The following is a 20192-nucleotide window of genomic DNA, read 5'->3' as shown; positions in this document are numbered from 1 at the left end:
TATATCTGATTAGTGAAGACTGTGTTGTGGGCCCACACTTTACCTCGTAGGGAGGCTGCAAAAGCGAGTATCTGGAACTTTCAGCTGTGCAGTAGAAGGAAGACTCCGACTCCCAGCAAGATCCTTAACTGATATTTAGGGAATTTCAGGAATTTCCTAAAAATGAAAGGGTTCAGATGTTACCAGAAGGCCAAAAATGAATAACAAATCTCTACCACCCTCAATATCTTTTTAAAAATTCCCCACATTTTCTTTCCCCCCTTTTGTGACATTTCTAAAAAAGGTCCACACTTGGCTTCATTTCCTCATAACCTATTCACTATTCAACCCATTCCAATCTTGCTTCTATCCTCAAAAAGTGTGTTTCCAAACTCAGTGGGTACCTCTTGGACCTAACCCTGCTTGACCTCTCATTATTGCTGGATATTCTCTTGGCTGCCATGGTATCAGGATCCCGGGGAATCTCTCTTTTCTGATTGTTCTACCTCAATCTCTTTTTCTGGTTTTCCTCTGCTCATTCTCTGTATGTATGTTTGTTTTCCTAGTTCTCTTCCTGCCTCTCTTCTTTAGCTCCATTCACTCCTTATGTGTTCTTATTCAATCCCAGTCTTTTTCCTGCCTTACCATTTTTAGAATTCTTAAAATTCTTAAAGCTGATCATATCTGCCTTAAAAAAAAAAAAAATCTATAGGCTGGTGACCTCTGCTGAGCTTTATAGAGTTTTGCATTTCAACTGCCTATTTTATACTTCTACTTGGATGTCTAATATACATTTTTCTTTTAATAAATCCATAAGCCATCTCTTAATTTCTCTCTTTTCGCTGATTTCTTGAGTCTCCAATTTCAATAAATTGCTTCATCATTTACCTGTTTAAGCCAAAAACCTAAGAATCATTCTTGAGTTATTTTTTCACATACTCTCATATCCCATTTATTTACAAGTACTATATTTTCTGCTCCTAACATGTATTCCAAATTTCTTTACAGCTCTCAATTTCCTGCTGGTACCACCCTAGTCTTTGGCTAATAACCACATTTCTGTATGAACTGGCCCATTTCTTTCTCTCCAACCTCATTTCAAAGTGCTTTCCTCTGTGACCCACACAGCTTTGTCTCCATTGTTCCCCTTCCTATTCCCCAGACAAGTCAAACTCTTTAGTGTCCCAAGGTTTTTGATTCTCTTTCTTCTGCTGAGAATGCCTGAAATAAAAATTCCCAACCCAGCTTACCCCATATCTGACTCCACCTTATCCTTCAAGACTCCCCTTAATTTTTACCTTCTCTAAAGTAGCCCACTACTTATCGTATCACATCATCTTGCTTACTTTTACTTAATAATTTAAAACATTCTCTAATTACCTTATTTACCTGTTTACCAGTTTAGAGCTAGAAGGTAAGCTTGATCAAAGGACAGACCATGTCTTTTTAGTGCATGGCTGTGTCACTTGAACTAAAAAGAGGATTGTCTGACATGTAGTAGGCGTTTAATAAATAATTGAATGGATGAATAATTAAGTGAATGAGTAATGTCAAATGCCATTGAGATTACTTAACCTTTTCATTTCTACCCACATGATTGATCTTTAGCCATCAGTGATAGCTTGATAGCTAATTACCCAAGACCAGTTTTCTTACTTTAGTCATTGATTTTTGATTCTGCCCTGGACTATTGACCATTTTCATTAATAATAATAATAATAAAATGCTTCAGACAGCTAGCAGAAAAAGCAAAGACAATGATGCTTATACATTCAGAATGTCTCCTGGCTGATGTGATCTAAACAAATGATGTCCACCCATCAGTCATTCCTCAGCTTCCCGCAATTGAATCTCTCTGGAGGAGTCATCAGATTCTCTCAGTCTCAAAGACAGACAAGATGTCCCTGTGGACTCCCCAACTCTACTGCAGATGAGGAGGGGCTCTTGACACTAAGATTTTAAAAGCACCAAGTTCAAAGCAAGATTAGGAAACTCTCAGGTAAAGCTGTAGTTATTGCAAGGTTCTGGAAAAGAGCAGAACATGAAGGTAAGTAAAGCTGTTATTCGCTGAGACTTTTTAGCTATTTTATAAAAAGCTTTATAGCTTTTAACTTATTTTGCATTTAATAAGCATTTCAGAAGCTGAAGAATATTTGAACACTATGCCTAATAAATAGCAGAATCATTTGATTTTTCCTAAGAAAAAAACTCATTCCCCCAATTCCTCGTTTGGGTGAGATAATGAAAGAAAGTATTTCTAAATACTTTTTAAAAGTGGACTCTGAGGATTAACTAGAAGGCAGACTGGGGCAACACCTCCCTATGCTGGGTATTCAAACACAACATAGCAAGGAGTAAGGAGTTTGTCACTGTCCAGGCATCAAGGTAGGAAGCAGAAGATCCCATGGGCACAGAAATAACTCTCTGGTTGGTTATTTCGTGTAGGGACTCAGAAGTCTGGCAGCAACAACCTTGGCTCTTCTCCTGGTGTTTTCTTTCCTGGGCAACTCCAGCAGCGCTCCGCAGGTAACCAAATGCAGAGCACGGGGCTCCTCAATGCGCTCTGTGTGCCCACTCTCTGCTCTTTCTATTTCCTTTCTCTTTTTCTCTAATAGAGGACTAAGGTGCAATGTGTTTTTAACTGCTCTTCTCTCCGGGTTGTAGAGACTGCTTGAGAGGAGGAACTGGACGCCGCAAGCTATGCTCTACCTGAAGGGGGCACGTAAGTTCCAAATTCTTGATTCTTCGGCCATCGGAAGACCCTCGGGGGTGCATGAATCCACGAACAGAGAGACCGAGTGCTGCGGGGAATGACATCGAGATTGTTCCCTTTAATAACTGAGCCGCCCTGGTCTCAGTTAATCAAGAAAAAGAGACTGGTAGGTGGGGGTGGGAGGGGAAGGCTCCCGGATCAGTAGAAATCCTCCGTCCTAAACTCTGAGGGGGGCTGTTTCTTGGCGCAAATGGGGACTCTGGGGTTGCCTGGGACGCGTGGCACTGGCTAGGGAACGCGACCTCCACTCCAAAGCGCCTCTGTGGCATCTGGCAGGTGCGGGGCGCCCGGCTCGCCCCGGCATTGCCCTCAGTATCCCGCAGCATGAAGTGACCCTGACCCGGAGCACCCGCCACCGCCACCGCCACCACCACCTCCCGGCCTGGGCACGGCGCTGGGCCGAGCGGCCGTGGTTCGAGCCCTGACTGTCCGGGCCGGGCGGGCACTGAGCCCCGTGTCTCGCCTTTGCAGAGGGGCGCCGCTTCATCTCCAACCAGAGCCGGAGGAAGGACCTCTCCGACCGGCCACCGCTGGGTGAGTGACCAAGGGAGCAGGACGGACAGGCGGCCCGGGTGGAGCCAGGTTGGCAGCAGCGGCAGGATGACGGGGGCGGGAGCTGGGGGACGCGACGTCCAGCCCCGCACTGACCCGGGCAGGGGCGACAGAGGCCCTCGGGGCCGTATGGGTGTGCAGAGGTCCCCGGGGGAGTTAGGTATCTGGGGACGAGCAAGGCCTGAGGTTCCGCTCAGAAGAGTAAAAAAAGGGGTAGAAAGAACTGTGCACCTGCTTCTGGAAATGCACCTGTGCGTTTACGGCAGGACCTTTCCTCGGTTTCCTCTTAAACGCTATTATCATTATGAAATGGTGATTACCTAGGAACTTCAAATGTATACCTCTTTCTATTATTACTAGAAAGAGGTATCAAAGAGTTCCAAACCGAAAATGTTAAGTGGAGGCCATCAGGAATGAGGTCAAGGACTGTTATTTTTTATGATAAACCCTTCCATTCCATTGGATTGAAAAATGACAATGCAATCAATTTTTGTAAAATTATAAGGATTGACATGCTAACAACAAAAAGTATTCTTATTCTGAAAAATACCAAACATGGTGTTGAGCACATAGTAGGTGCTTAACAAATTCTTACTGAGCTTCTTTAAGCTTGCCATGTGATTAAACTTATTTACTTATGAGGGTAAGATTTGTTTTCCCACTTCCGTTAAACCCAAATAAAAAATCATTGCTTGTGTTGAATCAGGACAGTTTGTCTTCTGTCAATTTAGATTTGAAATGACTTTAAATATTTAGTGGATATTCCTTCAAACGAGTAATTGTGTGAGGTGGCCAAGAGTGCAGATCATGTCACACTGCTTTGGAAGGGAGAAGGGAGGGACTAGCACGGGCTTCAAGCAGGATCACATCAGAACCTTTCTGCCCAGACAGTTTTAAGCTGTGAAGGAGAAAACTTCTCATGGGCACTTTATCTTCCTTGCTTTCATGAAATTCTCTTTAATATATAGTTTAAAATGCTCTTCCATACCTTGCGTGTAAACACAACATAACCAATTGCAAGTCATTTCCAAAGGAAGCATGAAATATTTCAATTTGTAAAAATCAGTCTTCTATGTAAAGAGCCCTTGGTTTGGGGATCAAAAATCTATTTCACATTTTTTTTTCTAGTATTTATAGCATATTTGAATAGGATTTATCTATATGAATATTTAAAAGCGGATAGAATCTGTATACATTTTTGTTTCTCCAGAAAGACGAAGCCCAAAACTCCAACTACGAACTCTCCCAGAAGCAGCAGCCCTATTACTGGCTTCCTTGCAGAAACCACAAAAGGTACAAGTATAGCGACCTTTTTTCAGCTGCAGAACAGGGAAGCTGTGCTTACTTCTGGGATTCTGTGTGGAGTGCAGCCCCCCTCCAGAAATTCACAGAGATGTTTATTCCATAAAGGCCAGTACATTTCTCATTAAAGTGAGTTCCGAGAATGTAAAAACATTTCCCTGGTGAGACTGGGCAATTTTATATGAAATTCCCAATCCATAGCCAATTGTAACCTTTATTTCTCTTAGAACTCTTTAAAAGAGGTCAAAGTCCAACTTCATTATTTAATAAACTTGAAAAAATCTGAGGCTGAAAAAGATTAAAATTTAATCCCAAATCCAATTGCTCACAATTAAAGGTTAAACCATATGAAATTGCTAAAAATTAACCATGTTTTTACTTACAAACACAGCACTTTCATGTGGTTCACCCTGATAGATATGGGCCAGTTCTGATTCTAAACCTATATGACTTTTACTATGCTGTATAGCTTCTTCCATACTAGGATTAGATGTAATCTTCAAATAGAGGCACTCTGTCCATGTACTATTAAAGTTACTGGTTGAATTAAGGCATCACGGTAATGGATCAATCAGGTCTTTGGAGTCTAACAGACCTGGGTTTAAATCCTGTCTCTGCTGCTTTACTAACTGGGTGACCCTAAGCCTTAGTATCATTATCGATACAGTAATGGTGTGAAGACACTCACGTGCAGGGTCTTTATAAGAACCCAATGAAACAAGGTATATAATTCTTATTACTACTAAGAATAGAAGTCATCAAAGCATAATAAGTAGACCTAAAATTTTCCCTCTTAAAAATGTAATGATACCATATTTATGCATAATTTAAGTTTTAAAATGTGTAGAAAATATATAATAGTGAGTGTTCTGGTGGTGAAAGCACACACTGCTGGCCTAGGTCTCTGACATCTGTGCTTTTGGAGAAAACTTGTGTGCTCTGAGCCTAGTACTGGATGGGCCATATAGGAGAAGGAAAGAGAACAGAAGAAGACACTATTTGGCTTCAAGCTTTGGCTTTCTTTTGAAAAAATGCCTGTGAGAGGCAAGTGGAAGAGAGTGAGATAAAAAGGTTTTTTGAAATCAGAGCAAGGCCAAGGCTAACTTGAGCGTGGAAAGGATTGTAATACTTAATTCACTAAATATGCATTTATGATATTTCATAAATATCACACAGCCATGCAGTGTGGAAGGCAGAAAAGTAAGCAGATTGAGCAAACACGGGCCTGAGGATAACCTTTGCAGTGGAACGATAGGGTGGCAGTCAGTGGAATGACAGAACATCGAAGTGCTTATAATAGAGCTGTTACTACTACTGTGCTACGGCTACTACCATGACTACTAGCTAATAGTGGTTGAGTGCTTACTATGTTACCATGGTCCAGGCACTGTTCTAAGCACTTGATATGGATATGTACATCTAATCTTCCCAATAACGCTAGGAGGTAGCACTCTTATCCACATTTTACAGGTGAGGAAATAGAGGCATAGAAAGATTAAGTAACTTGCCCCTCATCGCATAGCAGGTACATAGTACAACTGGCATGTATATAGCAGGTAACTTGTTCTTTATTCAAGGATGAATAAGATGAACTACGGTTTTCAGCAGAGATGACATGGTGAAGGAAAATGAGTTGAGTTATGATATGTAGAGTTACAGTAAGAGCAATAACAATCACTACAAAACGTGACCACCTACTATGTGTCAGAGATTATTGCTAATCTTTATGGCTCAGAAAACTGAGTCTCCAGGAGGTGTATTTACTTTCTTAAGGTCATGCAAATAGTAAGAAGTGATAAATACTGGGATTTTAACTCAGGTCTGTGTGATGCTACAGCTCTTTCAACTGTGCCATACCTCCTTTCAAATGGATAAAATGGAAGAGGAAAGGCTGGAGGGGGGAACCAGCAAGAAACAAGGAAATAATACAGGAGTGAAAGGATGAGGTCCAGTGAGTCAGCAGGAATGGATGGAGAGACTCAACTCCGAGGCAGAGAGGAAAGAAGATGAGTTAAGATGAGATAACTATTCGCTAAAGATATAAAAGAGAATCCAAAGTCACACACATTTTTAAAGTGTTGTGTGTGAGAGTTTAAAATAGTGATGCTGATAAAAAGAAACATTTCTGTGGATATGGAGAAGGGTTCAGTTCAAGGTGACAGAGACATTCTAGTGAATAAAGGCGCATAGGTCAGTGGTTCCCCACTTTCCATCAGTGGACCGTCTATATCAGAGTCACGTGCAGAGCTTACTGAGAAATACAGATTTTTTTTTTTTTTTTTTTGGCCTTAGGCCCAGAGATCCTGATTCTGTACTACCTGACTGAGGACCTAGAATCTGTATCCTTAAGAAGTTCCCCCATGTTATTCTGAAGGTTGGTCAGGTTTGGGAACAACCACTGGGAATTCAGAGCCATTTAATAAAGGCTGAAACCATGAAAATGGAAATTCCTCCTGGGGCTTAGATGTAGTGGGAGAAAGGCAGACAATAAAAGATTTGCCTTGGAAAACACCCCAAAATCAAGGGAAAATGGGGAAAACAGTATTGGTGAAGGAGCAGGCAGAAATGTAAGAGTAGCCCAGAAGTCAAGGGTGGAAAGTTTCAAGAAGGAAGTGACCAGAAGCGTCAAACAGAAGGAGAGAACTCAGGGGACATTAAACAGTGGTTCACAAGACTTCCCCTCAGGGCCCATCTAGCAACACAATTGCTGCTGCCGTACCCTATCCAAAACCCTGTTTAGAAGGAATTTGGTATCAGAAAGTAAGCTTCAGAGTTAAAAGAAAGCAGATACTAGGTACTGAAGAGCTGGCATGGCCCTCAGAACTCATACCATGAAAAGGGGAGAAATAGCTGAATTATGTATGGGTAGAGGATGCTGTATCCAAGGTAATCTTTTTTTAATTCAAGATTTGGAACACTGATTTTTGAAGTCAGTAAGAAATCTCTGATGGAGATTGGTGGATAGTGAAGTTTCAGATTTGATTGTTGGGAAGATGTGCAGAGCCAGAAAGGAAAGTGAGCTAGAAGGGACAAGAAAGAGCTACATTAGCAATTGTAGGGAAGGAGGTGATTATTGGTCCCCATTTCAAATCTTTTTGGAAAATAAATGTAATTTTTTAATGATTAAAGTTTTCTAAGTGACTTGTTTCTGAAGATAAAATAAGGAAAAAAAATTTTATTAGTCTAAATTGATAAAAAGTTTTGGATTCTTATATGATATCTTAATCTCTAGTCTACTTTAGTATTTGTATTCTAAAGTCCCTAGATATTATTTGGAAGGCTCTCATTTTACATAGTGAATTTTAATTTTAGCAGAATTTATAAAGGGGTGCCTTTCTGGTTGTGTGTGTGTGTGTGTGTGTGTGTGTGTGTGTTTTCCTTCCCTAACAGAGCAGCCCATTATCTGCAATATTTCAAAATGTGCTAGCAATTCTGTTTAAGATGTAACCCAGACATTCAAATTATATTGTAACTAACTGAGGGAATGTGGTTTTATCTACAGTGACCATAGAGAAAATTGGGAGATGCATTTTGTGTCTGGCCACTCCTTCTTCCTACCCCGTTGAAGGTTTTAGCCCTTCTACCCTACTTTTAGAGTCCCAGGAACCTGCTATTGCCTGACTCCTTAGGTACCCCACCCCAGATGTGATACCTCGTGCTCTTAAGTTTCACAATTCCACCCAGCTAACACGAGTCCCTTCTTTTTGTCTCATTTCCTCCCCGGAACTCTCACCTAATATTATTAACTCACCTAATAAAGGGATATTTAAAAATATTTTCCTATGTCATCTTTCCCAAGTAAGACACTTTTTAATAGGAAATGTAGAGACAGTGCTTTGATGCAAGTGAGTGGTTGTAATGGTGGGTGTTTTAGACATGAGGAATATTTATCAGGGCAAGACACATGGCCCTTTCAGATACCTAGCAAACATACCATGTTGTGGTTTCATTCATTACAGAGATTCAGTTGTAAAATATGAATTCTCCAATGTGTCCCAAGCTGAGGGGATAAATTTGAAAACCAAAGAAATCAAAATCCAAGTATTTTTTAGATTTTTCAATAGCAGAGTCCATGAATTAACATAACTTAGGGGGCTAAATGTTTATTCCCTGAGGTTCTCTTCATCTTGCTTTTTCCTCTTTTAAAACACAGAATGTGTGTTTATTTTAAGTAATTTATTTTTATTTTATTTTATTTTTTTTACAGATGGAGAAGGAAACTTTGATTAAACCAGCTTTCTGGAAGACAATCTACTGAACTGATGACAATATACCAGATTCTGTTTAATTATATTTCCATTCTTGTTAAAAACATGAACCATGTGACCCTTTTTACTCCACTTGTAATCTTAGGAAAATGCACAGCTAGTTGTATTCTTTCAGAAGCAAAAGATGTGTAAAGTTCTTAACTGAGAACATCATCGCCTTCTTTCATTGCTTTGGGTCCCATTTAGATCACCTTGTGTCTTACTCTGGAATTTTGTAGAGCATTTATAATGCTAAGGCTGAAAACTCTAAAGTGCTCTTTCCTTTTGTTATACCAGTACTCATCTTGACTTTTGTTTTTTTTTTATTCCATCACCTACTTTGTTTCATTCATCACTCAGCAGCAGTTCTCCCTCTCTGTTTCCTTGGATGGTACCCAAGGGGCGGGAGGATGGCAAGATGGGAAAGAGGAGAGTGTGACTCTCTATAGTTCATCCAGGAGAGAGAAGTTGTTAATAAGGGAAATGGCAAGGGGATGACTAGGAAGAAGAAAGAAGCCCTGAGATAAGAACACTTGGTGTGGTTGCTGAGAGGGGGGACAATTGGCGAGGCTGGAGCCAGTGGAAGGTTTGCTGATGACCCACAGCTGGGATTCCCCTTGTGCTCTTTGTAGATCTCGCTGAATTCACTTTAGAAACATGGATCTAAAAGCTACTGGGAAATAAGAAGATGGAAACACCCTGCTTGTACATATATCATACAAATAGAACAAACCAGTTTTTTAGCAATAACCCATTTTCCATGACTAAACAGCTTCAACAGAATCAAATACTCTGCTTACTCTAATTGCCTGGAGCTCTACGCTTTATTTGACAACATAACATTACGTAAAGGCACCCTGACAACATAAATACATAGTGATATATCTAACTTACTCCTTTTCAAAGTCAACTTAGGTTTAATACCATCTGAACACACACACACACCCTTACAGCAAGCGTGATTATTTATCTGGAATTACAATATGACCATCATGTTAATTATTTTTTAGCTAATTAATTCAGAGTTGTTACTGATAAATGTCATAAAAGTTTTGTTAATTGTTATTGTCATCAGTATATAGCTGTTATTTAGTAGCCAAAGAATATCTTTATGTGAATGTCTCTGTAATTTGGAATTACAATTTCACTGTCTTAAGTAATCAAAACTTGCTTATAAGCTTTGTCTGTATCTTGTTTCATAATTGAATCATGAAACTAAATTCAAGTTAATGTAATTTTGATCTGTCAAAAAATAATATGCAAGCATTAAAAAAATCTATATGGCATTATACTAGGCACCTGTCATTAATTATGATTTGATTTTAATGTGGACTTACTATTTATTGAGAATTATTTACTCTTCAATGTAAACTGGTACACATTGGCTATTTAAATAGTGTGTCTGTTCCAAGAACACTTTTAACATCTGTCTTATGAAATAATTCTTTCCACAACTAACCAGAACAATTCCAATTATTTCATACTAAAACAGAGTTTTAAAAACTGTCTAAATGACCAAAGCTATGAAAATATAGCTCTAAGTATTATAAGTACTGTGCTCAAATTCCTTGAATGTCCAGCCATACAAATGTTCTGACTAATTAGAAAGGTCCCTCTCCCCAGTTTACTACAACTTTCTAAACTCTCTTACGGTGTTTTTTGCAATTCTCTTTATTTCTATCTTTTTTAAAACAGAAATAAGTTATCAGAAATCAAAAAACATTCACATTGTATGGCTTGTGTTTTAAAATTGGGAAATTGCTGCCTTCAATGTATATACATGTACTAGAATCCCCCGGCCTCCAGATATGACTTTCAGCCACTTTCCGTACAGGTCTAGTTTCCCTTTCTCTCTGTGCCTCAAATCTTACCTCCTCGGTGGCTATCTGGCCTCCATCCTGGGCTCTCAGTTATTCTTTGTTTCCCTGGGTTTATTGATAGGTGCCTCCTCTCCCCCACCCCCACACCACCATTGTGATTCTGAGAGAGGAGAGAGGGTAAAGAGAGCCTGGATTCTTCAAATCAGCCTCCACCTCTCATTTCTTCTTTACCTGATTATGATAAATAGAAATATATCCTATCAACCTTGGTCTCAAGAGAAAAGGAAATTGGGAAAATAACTTCATACAGTCCAGTCTCTTCATACTGGACTGTAAATTCCTTTAGGAAGAGTTCATTTCTAATTTGATTAGATCCTCACAGCCACCAAGTGAAGTAGGCAATTGTATCACCCGCATTATTCATAGAAATTTGGGCTCATCCTGTGGAGCCTCTTTGGACGTCCCCAAGTAGACTTGACCCCTCCTCCCTATTCCTTGTATCCTGGAAAACTATTAGTATAGAACTTGTAATATTTTATATTCTCATCTGGATATGTAAAACCAGCTCTGTTCACCGTAACTCTTACCGTGGAAGGAAGGGTGATGTCTTGGTCAGCTTAGGCTGCCGAAACAAAATGCCATAGACTGGGTGTCTCGTCAACAACAGAAATTGATTTCTCACAGTTCTAGAGGCTGGGAAGTCCAAGATCAAGGTGCTGGCAGAATCATGTCTGGGGAGGGCCTGCTTTCTCATAGATGGCATTTTCTTCCTGTGTCCTCACATGGTGGAAGGGTCAAGGCAGCTCTCTGGGGCCTCTTTCATAAGGACACTGATCTCACTGATAAGGGCTCTGTCCTCAAGACCTAATCACCTCCCAAAGGCCCCACCTCCTAATACCATCACATTGGAAGTGAGAAGTTCAACATGTGAAGGGAGAGGAGGGGCAGACACAAACATTCAGACCATAGCAGGAGGTCCAATTCACTTAAAAAGTCTTGCTGTCGGCTGATCAGGTACTACACACTATTTTCTATAGTTCCTGTCCCCCAACTTACAAGTACATATACATTCTTAAAAAGCATGAATTTTTTTATATCTCCATTTCTCCGGATAAGACCGTGTATTTATGCAACTAGTCTGTACAAGGCACTGTGCTAGACCCAGAGTCATCTACTAACAATCCTATTTATTTCACCTCACCAGGCTTTGTTAGTCTTGCGGAAAGGATAAATAAATGACTGGAGCAGAGTGTTGGAGTCAACAGGCTGCAGGTGTCTGAAAAGGAGACTGAGTGCAGGGTAGAAACTCTGATTCCTACATATGCCACTCAAAACCAGGTGGTCGCAAGTCAGTTAATTTCCATGTGTATTATCATGGGTACGCATTCCTCATCATAAAACTATTCTTTCGTTGAACAAAAGCACTTAAATTTTAAAGTTTTATATTGAGGTATTTTACTGTATAGCTCATGCTTTCAGTAACAGTAGACCAACAAATTCCCAATCAATAGTATCATTTGAACACACACATTGTGCTAATTTAATAGGAATACATTTTCATGGTTATTGTAACAGTGAACTCCCCTTTTGTTATGAGATCTTTCTGGTACTTCAGCAAATGAGTCTACAATATAAATCCATCTCATATTTTTTCTGCTTTTCAGTGCAGAGTTTTTAAAATTGTTCTGAAGATGCTAGGTTAATTGGCACCCACCAGGCATTTGTCAAAGGTTAGACTGTAGGTAATTTATTTTCTTTCTTCCCGAATCTCTGCATAAGGTGAATTTGCAACTGTATTCCATTTGGCATGATTTGGTGCTTGTATTCAGCACACTTCTGCTTTTTCCTGGTTGATAGGGCAATAGGAGAGCTGGATTACATTTTTTCAATGGTCTTGAACCATCTGATACATTGTTGCTGTTACTCTGTCATTGTTGCCATTAACAATCCAGCACTGAGAAAACCAAAACTTTTTTAGAGCCTCTACAGACCAAGGCCAATCGATATGTCAATCAAGGTATTCCCTGTGAGCTAGATGGAACACACTGTGAATGGCTACTCAGTTATGAAAAAAACAATCCAAGAGTGAATGTTTTGGGTATTTTTTTTTTTTTTTGGCTTTGGTGGTGTTTTTTTCTTTGTTTGTTTGTCTTGCTAATTTAGATTTAACTGCATTTAAAACAGTTCTGCTTAATTATAATCATTCAACTATGTCTCTAAGCACATCACAGAATATGTTAGAGACATTGTCCTTATTATAACCAAGTGGATGCTCTCTCTCTAATTTTTTTCAAAAAAGATTGCTTTAAATGCTATTCTTCATTAGGCATTACTCGTGATAGGTGCTTTACATGCTTAACATGCTTTATACATGTTATTTAAATGTCTAAAAGATTCTTAAATAAGACATTATCAATAAAAGTTAAATCATTAAGTATTGATGTATTTATTCATTTGGATGTAAGAATTTATCATCTATAGAAGATTGACCAAATTTTCAGAAAGATTTTTTCACTTAAACAATAGAATAATTGTTACAGTAAGATGGAACAGTGCAGATGGTAACATCTATCATTAATTTGAATATGAATTCTGCATTTCAAAAGTGACATAAAATGCATTAATATGCATCAAAATCTGCATCTAGGATAGCTATTTACTTATGGATATGATTCTCTGCAAAGCTAGATATAAATTCATGGTTCTGAGATATAAATTCATGGTTCTGATGTATGTGAAAATAAAAACAATCGGTAAAGACTAGCTATTTAAAGTATGTGGGTAGTGCACATTCATGGCTAATATCAGAATCCTTTGGGGGGAAATGGAGGACTTGTTTGGTAGGGTATAGAAGTCATATAAATACTAAGTAAAGGATTATGATGATGATAATTTAAACGCCAGTAAAATTCTTATTGTTTAACCATTTTAAAAACATTTCCTGTCTTCCCCCTTTCATTAACACTCTTCCTCCTCAAGCCTTAATTTACTGGGGAAACAAGAGTTGTGGATAATAACTTGGAATAAAATTAGAAAATTGCCATTTACTTAATCTCCTTCACTTTTTAGGAAGAGAATAAACCCTTGTAATATGGCATTTTCATTCTTTTAGATAATTATTCCCATTATGTTCTTACTACATGAGCTCTGCTCAGCAAGTGTGGAATTCAGTTCTTGTATTCGCCATGCAGCTTTTTCTTCCCATGAGGAACGTGACTCAGAGAAAAAGGTGACTTGATGTTTAACCGGTCCCTTTCAGCCTCCTGTTCCTCATCATATCTCTCATCCTCATTTTCATCTTCCACATCACTGCTCTGAGGACTGGAGGCCTGAGACCCTGAAGGAGAAGGCGGTACTGAGGAAGGCCTGGGATATTTAAATCCTTCTGTCTGCCAAAGACAAAATAAGACACAAACATTATAACAACTTTTCTTGGTTTTCAATAACATAAACACTATGCATGCATATTTAAGAAAAAAATGTAGTTAGATATCTTTTGTGGTCTGTTCAGGTGCTATAAACTTTGATCCATTTTGATTCTGGTACCAGCAAGCTCAAGAAAGATTCATTAAATATACAGCTATCCTTTACTTATGTGCCAGGTGACACATACGGGTACATGTTATTTCATTTAATCTTTTAACAACACTCTGACAAACTTTTTCTTTCCATTTACAGAAGAAAATTGAGGGGTAGAGAGGCCAAATGACTTGCCCAAGGTCACGTAGCACATAGATGATAGAGCAAAGATTTGTACCAGTCTGTGATGACTCCAGAGCCTTTCATTTCAACTGCCATGTGATATTGCCGATGTTGTCAGTCTCTCTGTCATCCTTCAGATTTGCTCAACAAAGTTGCAGGAGGTGGACAGCCTGAACGTGCCAATTTGCTCTATCTTACTCTTGCCAACTGGTCATCCTATAATTGAATACTTCCTTGGATAGCAAATTCACTTCCTGTTATAGCAGCCCAGTTTATTTCTGAACAACTTCCAAAAGAATGGGTGTTTAACAGAGCAGTTTCAAGCATTAAGGCAGAGCCAGTTTTAATATGGAGGTGCTTCTCCAGCGATGCCATTAGCTGACTGTCTCTCATCCAACCTGAATCGAGGGCTTTGAGACAGTTTGCTTTGTAAGTTCCTCTATTCTTTGCTTTGATTCATCGTATGTAAAAGTATATATTATAATAGCTTCTGTACCCAGCTACCTTCAGATTAAAAGATATTGTAAGAACTTATCATAAATAAGAAATTTAACTTTCAAAACACATAAACAGTATATTAAATATTTACCGTAGGTGGTGATATAGGTTCCATGTGGAATTTATCTGGAAAAGTTCTGCTTAACGTCAAGTGCCGGGCATGCTGGTAATACTGTTGATAGAAAACCATTTCACAGGTTAAAAAAAAAAAAAGATTTAGATAGCTCAATAACCAAGTTATTATATAAGGCTTTATTCTCTTAGTTCTGAAGTGTGTATGTGTGTATATGTATATATATATATATATACATATTTTTTTTTTAAGTGGAAGAATCTATTCACCTAAATTTGAGAATCAGGAAAGAAATGACAATTTGTAGTTTTATTACTTTTCAATGCATAGGCAAAGTAATACTACAAAAAAATGAGGGAGAACTGGCCATTCTGAACTCTGAATTCAGCACTATGATGACTGAAAACACTGGGTTCATTCTACAGAGAAGCAGTATGGCAAGGAAAAAAGATGGGGCCTGAAGGGTCAAACTGGGTGTAAATACTGCTTCAGATTTTAGGTAAGAAACACACCTTCTAAAAGACTTGTCTTTCTGTTTTCATTATAAAATGGAGACAGTAAAATTAATCCTCCAGATTATAATGAGCACTGGCATTAGTGTTCAGCAAATGGTGTCATTTATCATCTGGCCAGGAGAGTTCAGCAACATGCAAGCAGATATATCATATGAAGGCAAAGTCCATTTATTTATTATTAAATCATCCTTTGCTGAAATATGTGAGTACTTGGGTATTTATCAACCTAAGGCATGATTGAATAGAAGTATTTTCTGTACTTGTCATTTTGAAAACCAGTACTATTCCCATTCCCCACTGTAGTCAAGGAATATGATCACATTATCTCTCTATAGTGAAACAATGTGGGGACTTCTCTCTTGATAATTTTCCTCATCTTCATAAAATGTGTTTGCACACCTGTAATGCATCAAGTTAAGCATTGACAGTAGAATAATTCGTAAGATTAGTTCTAAGTCCTGATGGGACTTGCTACTATGGACTCGAACTAAATGTGAAGAACTGGGTTTAGGAGTTTGCAAATTCACATTAAGTTTAAAAAGTGTGTGAGATTTTAACAATTACAATATTGAATTGACTTTATAGATTATGACTAGAATCAACACTTTTATAGTCCAGTGGAATTTTTAAAGTGGTCCTCTGTGTTTATCAAAAACTGCCTTACTCTGCCTAAGTATCTCCAATCCAGAAGATCTGAGAGCCTCTCAGTTCGGTTTCTCTGGATAATTCTTTGGCGACGTGACTGTTTGCAAAATCCATAGAGAAACTGAGTCAATTGATTGCAAGAGTCATCTGGAGAGCGGAACCGCCTGTCAACAATGTAAATTCCTGAGGAGCACAAAAGCCAAAGCACAGGTAAAAGGAGGGCTGATCTTAAAACATTTCTTCTTTTCCCTATGCCTTTGGTTCTACCAAAGACCATTTGCATCATCCACTCCCCAATTCAGCTATTGCCTCCACCTTATCTTTTCCCTTCTAAGGTTTTATTTCTTCCATGATCTCTTTCTAATGGTTTACACCCAACACCAGTGCACAGCCAAAAAGGTAGATCTCACTGAAAAAGAATCTGGTGGTCTGGGGATATGCTGGATCAGTGAATCTCCATGGGGCTGCTCAGGTGGGACCTGGGTATCCGTGCTTTTTAGGCTCCCCTGTGCTCCCACCATGCAGCCAGGGCTGAGAACCATAGCTCTAGTCTGAGGAGAGAGAACAGCCCCAGTGCAACTGTAAAAGATCCAGGGAATTGGCAATGTACAGGCAGAGAATCCATCCCATTCAAACTTCTCCTGCTGCTAGGCAATATGAATAGATACATGGTGATATACAAATTCTCCTGCTGTCTTAAACAATGTACGTAAATTTTGCTAACTTGTCATGGATCTTTAAAATAATACGAATATATGTACTCTCTATATAATGACCAATATATGTGCCATAAGACCATGGTTATTGTAACATTTCTTCTAGGAAGTAGAGAGCCAAGGCAGAATTCAGGGTGGGGGGAAAAAATGTAAAGAGCAAGATTTGTTGAGGTTTAGCACTGCTTTTGCAGTTTGTCTTCTGGGCGATACATCTAATATTAATAGCATTCTTATCTATGGACCACATAATTCAATCTACATTTAATTAAACAAGATATATAAACATTAGTTTAATTATCAGAATAATTTTAGAAGTAGGCTCTGTAAAGAGCCTGCGCTTTGTTTGGTTAGAGGTCATGTCTCCTTGGGTGCATTCGAAAAACCTCACCGTAAGCAGTAGGATCAGCCACGTGCTCCTGCATGAAACAGCCAAAGCCAGACAGGTTTGTCGTCACGCTGGGGATGCCCATCACAGTGCACTCAGCTGCCAGGAGAAATAGACAAAGGCTGGGCTTGAGACCAGCTTCCAGATCCTTGTATGCACATGGAGGAGCGAAAAGCCCGAGTCCTCCTAGTAACAGTAGTGTTTACTTTGTGCCAGGCATGGTACTAAGATCTTTGCACGTATTATTAACTCATTTACTTTTCTCAACATCCCTGTGAAGTGGGGCCATCATCTCCATCTTACAGATGAAGCAACCGAGGCCCAGAGAGGTTAAATAACTTGCTCAAATTCACAAAGCCAGGGAACTTGGTTAGAGCTGGGATTTGAGGCAGGGGCCAGCTCCAGAGCTCTTGCTTGCAACTGCTGTGTATACTGCCTCTCTAACCCCAGCTAGTGTTGTTTTGTCCTCCATTCTAGCCTGTGTCTCTAAGTACTCGGCAAGATTATGGGGTAGGTTAAATATGTTTTGGACACGACCAGCTTCTCCCTTCATATAAATCTCCCTTGGCATAAATTGCTCCCCTTTTCTCAGGAGTGCAATGAACCTGCGATCTCTTTCAGTCCTCCGTCACCTTTTAGTCAAAACCTGTTTTCCAGAAAATATCTGATATGTCTTTAAAAATCTTATGGTTTTTAAACATTTTTAACAAGGAATTTATATTTGATTATGAAATTACTCTTGGTTGATGAGTGGGGATAGACTTTTAAAAACGGGATCTCCCCATTACCCGTAAAGTAATACAATTTAGACAGCAACCTTGTCTCCTGCTCTGCAAGTATTTTCTTTTGACTTAGCTCTGTCACTAGAGAGCAGTAGTTCTATAATTTTTTAGAGGTGGGGAGGGGAGGAAGGTGGGATGGGGATTATTAACCCCTTTGAAATCCTGATGAAAATTCTGAAACTCCTCTCCAGAAAAATTCTCATACACGTATGTATACAAAACTTTGTCTAAAATTCCATGGAAGTTCATAGATCCTTATTTTTTATTAAATATTCATTAATACACATTAATACTAGGTACCCATGTAAGCTCAGTATACGTTCATCGAATAAATTTAACGAAATAAGTACTTATATTTATTAGGCGTTCTCAAAACATAGAACAGACTTTAATGAATGCTTTCTGGGGGTGAGTTAGACCTAATATCACACATAAAGATTACTCTAAAAAAATTAGAGAATTATCTAATATGCTAATGTTGAATTGATACCACCAGAAGTCTCATTATTTCTGTAACTATAGGTTAGGTGAGGAGTGACCAGTTCTCTTCAGTTAACTTAAAACACAGACTGAGGGCTGGCCAGGTAGCTCACTTGGTGACACACAGAGTGACTCATTCATTACGAGTATTCCACAAACTTCTTTTCCCATCCACTTATCTTTTATAACATCTTTGGTCTTTATCTTAGAACATTAGATATGTCTGCCTATCATTGTGGATTAAGTTTAGCTTTGTCCTATAAAACAACATTTTGGTGAAAAGTTGGCTGTTACTCAACAGAAATAACTTCCCACATTCCCTCAGTCACTCATACATCCGATTTCATGCTCCCCATCTGTGATACTTATAATAATAAATTGTATTATTTACTAGAAACAATAGGAACAAGGGTCAATAACCAAGTATTAAGTTCATCAGTGAAATGGGTGTTTTATGTGTCTCAAAAGGTAGATACTCTGTCGTCAACAGTGTGAGATACTCATGTGGATATTTCATGAGTAAGAAGACATCACCTTCATAGAGGCGAAAGCGATTTTTAGCAAGAGCTAAAATGCCAGTAGCATTTTTAGAATTTCAAGAGAGATAACTAAAGTTAGATAAATAAATTTCCTATGTCATGTTTGAAGAAGTAGTAATTCTTTGTCTATTTTTTTCCAGAAGTTTTCGTGTTTTTATAGCTGCTGACAGATTATTCTCGGTTGAACCTAGAATAGAATAGGACCTTATGACAAAAGACACAGAGACTTCATGTCGCTCCTATTGTAAAGATTGTGAGATCCTGTTTTTATAGAATTTCAAATTATATAATTAAATACTCAGATGCAAGAATACAAATATTAGAAAAGTTTTCCTCTTCATAATTTAGCCCACTATTCCCCCAACCCTGACCTCTGCTACCCCTTTCTTGAGCTTTGTATCAATGACAACATTGAGATGCAGAAGGCAAAATTTATTCTCTCAATTACAAATAAAAATGTTTTCTGAACATTTTCTTTTAAAATCATAAATGGAATTGTATCTAAAACAGGAAGAAAATCTCTGATTAACAATAACAGATGGAAGAGTCAGCATCGTAATATTTGAATGAACATGTATTTAAAGTATGTTTCTACTTTCATTAGGCATTTCAGTACAAATACAAATGAATCACTATTTTTTTTTTTTTTTTTTGTCTTTTTCGTGACCGGTACTCAGCCAGTGAGTGCTCTGGCCATTCCCATATAGGATCCGAACCCGCGGCGGGAGCGTGGCCGCGCTCCCAGCGCTGCACTCTCCCGAGTGCGCCACAGGCTCAGCCCTGAATCACTATTTTTAGGAATAAGTTATTTCTTTGGATTTACATTATTCTTCCGTAAAATATAAATTCTGATTCATCAGTGAGTCAGTGCATGAGAAAATATCTTCTTAAATGATGTCATATTTTATAAATACTGATTATTCTTACCAAGTCTGGGTTTCCTGGGAGTCACGTCAGTCATAGCTAGGCTCGTCTTCCACTTCTGACATTTGAAGGCTGGTCTACTCTTAGTCTGAACCAGGGAAAATGTATAGAAACCACCAAAATTTGTCCAATACCCCGGCAGTGTTTTATTTCCAACTCTGATCCCTGCCCTGTGATGAGAAGGGGAATGCTGCACGTTTGCTCTCACAGTCCCTGCTGTGGGAAAAACTGGCATCAGATGTTCTCTGAAACATACTGCC

The 20192-nt window shown here is 38.7% G+C and overlaps 2 protein-coding genes across 3 annotated transcripts in view; one reads left to right on the top strand and one right to left on the bottom strand.

The window, feature by feature from the left end:
* Positions 1–2020: 2020 nt before the first annotated feature.
* Positions 2021–9968, top strand: SPX (spexin hormone). Its single transcript, XM_063115706.1, has 6 exons — positions 2021–2026; positions 2425–2505; positions 2644–2701; positions 3224–3286; positions 4515–4597; positions 8814–9968. The coding sequence occupies exons 1-6, from the start codon at positions 2021–2023 to the stop codon at positions 8862–8864; spliced, it is 342 nt and encodes a 113-aa protein (XP_062971776.1). The 3' UTR covers positions 8865–9968.
* A 3256-nt stretch (positions 9969–13224) lies between these two features.
* Positions 13225–20192, bottom strand: part of GYS2 (glycogen synthase 2) — a 45697-nt gene continuing 38729 nt past the window's right edge. For both annotated transcript variants that reach the window (XM_063075499.1, XM_063075498.1), the window contains 4 exons: positions 17211–17306; positions 16126–16289; positions 14965–15045; positions 13225–14062 (listed from right to left, as the gene is read on the bottom strand). In XM_063075499.1, coding sequence (XP_062931569.1) covers positions 13841–14062; positions 14965–15045; positions 16126–16289; positions 17211–17306 — 563 coding nt within the window. In that variant the 3' untranslated portion in view covers positions 13225–13840. The remainder of the gene's footprint in view (positions 14063–14964; positions 15046–16125; positions 16290–17210; positions 17307–20192) is intronic.

Source organism: Cynocephalus volans, chromosome 12 (assembly GCF_027409185.1).
Source record: "Cynocephalus volans isolate mCynVol1 chromosome 12, mCynVol1.pri, whole genome shotgun sequence".
NCBI lineage: Eukaryota > Metazoa > Chordata > Mammalia > Dermoptera > Cynocephalidae > Cynocephalus > Cynocephalus volans.
This window is presented reverse-complemented; position numbering and strand designations above follow the sequence as displayed.

What these genes read in the sequence shown, in the direction of transcription:
- SPX (XM_063115706.1), top strand. An exon ending in GCTCTACCTGAAGGGGGCAC is followed by an intron (nt 2,702 to 3,223) that starts GTAAGTTCCAAA and finishes TCGCCTTTGCAG; the next exon opens with AGGGGCGCCGCTTCATCTCC. An exon ending in CCTTGCAGAAACCACAAAAG is followed by an intron (nt 4,598 to 8,813) that starts GTACAAGTATAG and finishes TTTTTTTTACAG; the next exon opens with ATGGAGAAGGAAACTTTGAT.